This window comes from Apteryx rowi, unplaced genomic scaffold (genome assembly GCF_003343035.1).
Source record: "Apteryx rowi isolate R43461 unplaced genomic scaffold, aptRow1 scaffold_1997, whole genome shotgun sequence".
In the NCBI taxonomy this organism is placed as follows: Eukaryota; Metazoa; Chordata; class Aves; order Apterygiformes; family Apterygidae; genus Apteryx; species Apteryx rowi.
This window is the reverse complement of record NW_020448304.1, coordinates 2,032-6,234: the sequence shown is the minus strand read 5'-3', so window position 1 is coordinate 6,234 and position 4,203 is coordinate 2,032. Positions and strand designations below refer to the sequence as shown.

General features: G+C 67.7%; 2 protein-coding genes across 2 annotated transcripts in view; both read left to right on the top strand.

Annotated features, from left to right (window-relative positions):
* The window catches only part of LOC112964680 (valine--tRNA ligase-like), a 4,456-nt gene extending 4,297 nt beyond the window's left edge, over positions 1 to 159 (top strand). Inside the window, exon 3 of the mRNA XM_026063081.1 lies at positions 115 to 159. Within this exon, the coding sequence (XP_025918866.1) occupies positions 115 to 159 (45 nt within the window). The remainder of the gene's footprint in view (positions 1 to 114) is intronic.
* A 928-nt stretch (positions 160 to 1,087) lies between these two features.
* CLIC1 (chloride intracellular channel 1) lies at positions 1,088 to 3,860 on the top strand. Its single transcript, XM_026063080.1, has 5 exons — positions 1,088 to 1,223; positions 1,312 to 1,437; positions 1,730 to 1,836; positions 2,698 to 2,879; positions 2,969 to 3,860. Exons 1-5 carry the CDS (start codon positions 1,168 to 1,170, stop codon positions 3,128 to 3,130), a joined length of 633 nt encoding a protein of 210 aa, XP_025918865.1. The 5' UTR covers positions 1,088 to 1,167; the 3' UTR covers positions 3,131 to 3,860.
* The last annotated feature ends 343 nt before the right edge of the window (positions 3,861 to 4,203 follow it).

Below are 4,203 nucleotides of genomic sequence, written 5' to 3'. Positions count from 1 at the left end.
GGGGAGCCCCGGACGCCTGGGTCCCCTGGGGGGGGGAAGGGAGGGGAGCCCCGGACGCCTGGGTCCGCAGCAGCCATGCCTCCCCTCCCCCGCGTTTCCGGGTGGCGGTTTCAGCCCCGGACGGAAACGGAGGCACCAGGGAACACGTGTCCCGTGTGACACGTGTGCGCAGGTCTTCTCACACACACGCATGTGCGAGGGCGTCTCCCATGTGACAGGCATGTGCGGCTCACCCCATGCGCACGCGTGGGCAAGGGCGTCTCCCGTGACTCACGTGTGGGCGAACGCCGGTCTCCTCATGCGCACGTGTGTGCGAGGGCGTCTCCCGTGTGACACGCATGTGCGGCTCACCTCATGCGCGTGCGTGTGCGAGGGCATCTCCCGTGTGACACGCATGTGCGGCTCCCCTCGTGCGCGTGCGTGTGCGAGGGCGTCTCCCGTGACACACGTGGGCAGGCACAGATCTTCTCACGCGCACACGTGTGCATCTCCCGTCACATGTGTGGGCGGTCCAGCCCCTGCTACCTGTGGGGGCGCCGGGGTCAGAGGTCAGTGCAGGGGCGGGCGGGTGCCACCAGAACTGCCCCCGCGTTCAAGGAGGGGCCCAGGCGTCCGGCCCCGCCCTGCCCCGGCCGTCTCCATGGCGACAGGGCTGCACCTGCTCCCCGGTGGGGCGTTGCCACAGCGACTGCCCGCGCGGGAGGGCGGCGGGTGTTTGCTGTTGGCCTGGCAACGCGGGAGGGGGCGGGGCCTGGCRGCCAGCAGCCAACCAGCTCTCTGGCGGGCTCAGCTCCCTAGCAACGGGTGGGGCCACGAGGGGGCAGGGCTCTGTGACCCGGCTGCCTAGCAACGGGGCCGAGGCCTCCCTAGGCCCAGCTGGGCCCGGGGCCTCCTTTGCACCACGGGCCGCCCCGTGCCCCCGCTGTCCCTGCAGCCCTGTGGCCCCGTCACCCTGCTGTCCTCGTCAACTCCCCCACCCCCGCTTCCCTCATTAACCCCCCACACCCTTGCCATCTTCATTAACTCTCCCACGTTTGCTGTCCTTATTAACTCCCCCGTGCCCTCGTTATCCCGTGCCCTTGTTAACCTCCGCCTTGTGCCCCGTGCCCGCAGGCCGGCAGCGATGGGGCCAAGATCGGCAACTGCCCCTTCTCGCAGCGGCTCTTCATGGTGCTCTGGCTCAAGGGCGTCACCTTCAATGTCACCACGGTGGACACCAAGCGGTGAGTGTGCCGTTCCCCCCCATCCCAGGGCCCTGGTGTCCAGGGCCCCGGTGTCCGGACGCCGCCTACCGCCTGCTCCTGCCCGCAGGCGCCCGGAGGCCGTGCGGCGCCTCTGCCCCGGGGGGCAGCTGCCCTTCCTGCTCTACGGCGGCGAGGTCTACACCGACACCAACAAGATCGAGGAGTTCCTCGAGGAGGTGCTCTGCCCCCCACGGTGAGCCACGGGGCTGCTCGGGGTGGGGGGTCCCAGGGCCGCTCGGAGTCCCGATCTGCCCCCCAGGTACCCCCACCTGGCCGCCCGCAACCCTGAGGGGCAGCTTGGGGGGGKYCCSGGGGCAGTTTGGGGGGTCCTGGGGCAGTTCAGAGCCCCAGTCCCACCCCAGGTACCCCCGCCTGGCTGCCCACAACCCCGAGGGGCAGCTCGGGGCGGTCCTGGGGCAGTTTGGGGGGTCCTGGAGCAGTTTGGGGGGGTCCCGGGGCAGTTCAGAGCCCCAGTTCCACCCCAGGTACCCCCGCCTGGCTGCCCGCAACCCTGAGGCCAACACCGCCGGCCTTGACGTCTTCGCCAAGTTCTCGGCGTACGTGAAGAACGGGAACCCCACCCTGGATGCTGGTGAGCCCTGCCCACAGGGGAGGGGCCTGGGGAGGCCATGCCCATGGGGGAGGGGCCGGGGGAACCCACCCTGGATGCCAGTGAACCCTGCTCACTGGGGGGGGTGTCCTAGGGGAGACCACACCCACATGGGAGGGGCCCAGAGAAACCACACCCACCAGGGGTGGGACCAGGGCAGACTCCTCCCCTTGGATGAGGCCTGGGAGGACCCACCCCCAGGGATGTGGTCAAAGGAAGCTCCTCCCAGGGGCGGGGCTTGGGGGCTCATCATTGGGTGCTCYGCCACCTGTGCTTCTGCCCCGTGTTCCCATTGGCTGCTTCCCCATCCCCCAGCCTGATTGGCTGTCACAGGCACTCTGATTGGCTCCCCTTTTCCCACCCAGTTCTGATTGGCCATCTGGTCTTTTCTGCCTTACCTGATTGGCAGCTGTCTCTCTCCTTTGGCTGCTTATCGGGTGTTTTTTCTCTCTCTGGATTCTGATTGGCTGTTCTTTTTCTTCTTTTCCCTACATGCTCTCTGATTGGCTGTGTCTCTTCTTCCTTCTTCCTGGATTGGCTGTCTCCTTACAACCTTGGTTTTGGTATCTCTCTCCTGTGTCTCATTGGTTGTCTCTGCCGCCTTTCCTCTGATTGGCTCACTCTCCTCCCATCCTTACCATTGGCTGTCTGTGCCCCCCTGCCTCTCCCATTGGCTGCTGCTCCACAGCCTCCTGGTCCCTCTTGGCTGTGGGGGGCTGAAATGCCTCAGGTGGGTCCCGCTGTGGGTCAGGATGTGGCCATAGGTCCTCCTGCGGGTCTGGCCGCTGGTCCTGACACGGCCGTGGGTCCCGCGGCGGGTGCTGACGCAGCTGTGGGTCGCAGGGCTGCAGCAGGGGCTGCTGCGGGCGCTGCGGGCGCTGGACACCTTCCTGCTGACGCCGCTGCCCCAGGAGCTGGACGAGGGCAGCGCCGAGGAGCCGCCCCCATCGCAGCGCCGCTTCCTGGACGGTGACGAGCTCACCCTGCCCGACTGCAACCTGCTGCCCAAGCTGCACGTGCTCCAGGTGGCACAGGGGGGATACGGGGGGGGGAGGGGGGGGAGGTGGGGACACATGTCGGTGGCTCATGTCGCCCTGTCCCTGTCCCCGCCCAGGTGGTGTGCCGGCGGTTCCGGGGCTTCGGGATCCCGGAGGAGCTGGCGGGGCTGCAGCGGTACCTGCGCAACGCTGCCGCCCGCGAGGAGTTCGCCAGCACCTGCCCCGACGCCGCCGAGATCGAGCTGGCCTACGAGCAGGTGGCGCGGCCCCTCGCCTGAGCCCGCGCTGCCCTGAGAACGCCCCCAGATCCTCCAGCCGGCCCCAGGAACGTTCCGTCCAGCCCCCAAAATGCCCCCAAGGTGTTCCAGCCGGCCCCAGGATCACTATCCAGCCCCAAAACGCTCCGTCCAGCCCCCCAAATGCCCCCAACAGCTGCCAAATGCTCCAGCCAGCCCCAAAAATGCTCTCTTCAGCCCCCAAAACACCCCCAATGGCTCTGAAAACACCCCCCAATCCTCCAGGTGGCCCAGAGAACACTGTCCAGCCCCAAAACCCTCCATCTGGCCACAAAAATGCTCTGTCCAGCCCCGAAACGCTCCCAACGGCTCAAAACACTTTCTCCCATCCCGAAGTCTTCATCCTGCCCCAAAACACTTTATCTTGCCATGAAATCCTTCATCCTGTCCCCAAAACCCTCCCAACGGCCCCAGAACACATCATCCTGCCACGAAACTCCTTGTGCTGCCCCAAAATGCCTCCAGTGGCCGCAGAACGCTTCATCCTGCTCCCAAAACCCTTCCTCGGTCCTGGAGCCATCCGGGAACCATCCACCATCTCGGAAACGCCTGGTCCTACCTCAGCCGCCCCCAGGGCACCCTGGAACTGCGTCCTGCTCGGGAACCCCCTGGCGGCCCCAAAAACCTCCCTCTGGCCCCAAAAGCCTTTGTCTTACCCCAACTGGCTGTGCCCCCCCCCCCACACTGGCTGCAATAAAGGCGGACGGAGGGAGCCAGGCGTCCGGGGCCGCTGCTGACGGAAGCACCGGGGGTCTGCGACGCGCGAGGCGGGACCCAGGCGGCTGGGGAGGACAACCCCAGCGTGGTCCCAGTGCCCCCAGTAAGGCCCGTTCCAGTGCCCCCGTGGTCTCGCTCCTGCCTCGAGCTGGTGGGTGGGAGAAGGGGCGGGGCCTTCCTTGGGTCCCGCCCCGGGGTGGTGCATTCTGCCGAGGCCCCGCCCCCAGGAGGGGCCCGCCCCTGGAGGGGGTGTTCTACCCTGGCCCCGCCCCGGGGCGTGGTACCCTGCTGCGGCTCCGCCCCTGCCGCGGAGACAATGGGCCGCGCGGGTGGGGCCG

What these genes read in the sequence shown, in the direction of transcription:
- CLIC1 (XM_026063080.1), top strand. Translation starts at nt 1,168, where the DNA reads ATGGTGCTCTGGCTCAAGGGCGTCACCTTCAATGTCACCACGGTGGAC. An exon ending in ACCACGGTGGACACCAAGCG is followed by an intron (nt 1,224 to 1,311) that starts GTGAGTGTGCCG and finishes TCCTGCCCGCAG; the next exon opens with GCGCCCGGAGGCCGTGCGGC. An exon ending in CCAAGCTGCACGTGCTCCAG is followed by an intron (nt 2,880 to 2,968) that starts GTGGCACAGGGG and finishes GTCCCCGCCCAG; the next exon opens with GTGGTGTGCCGGCGGTTCCG.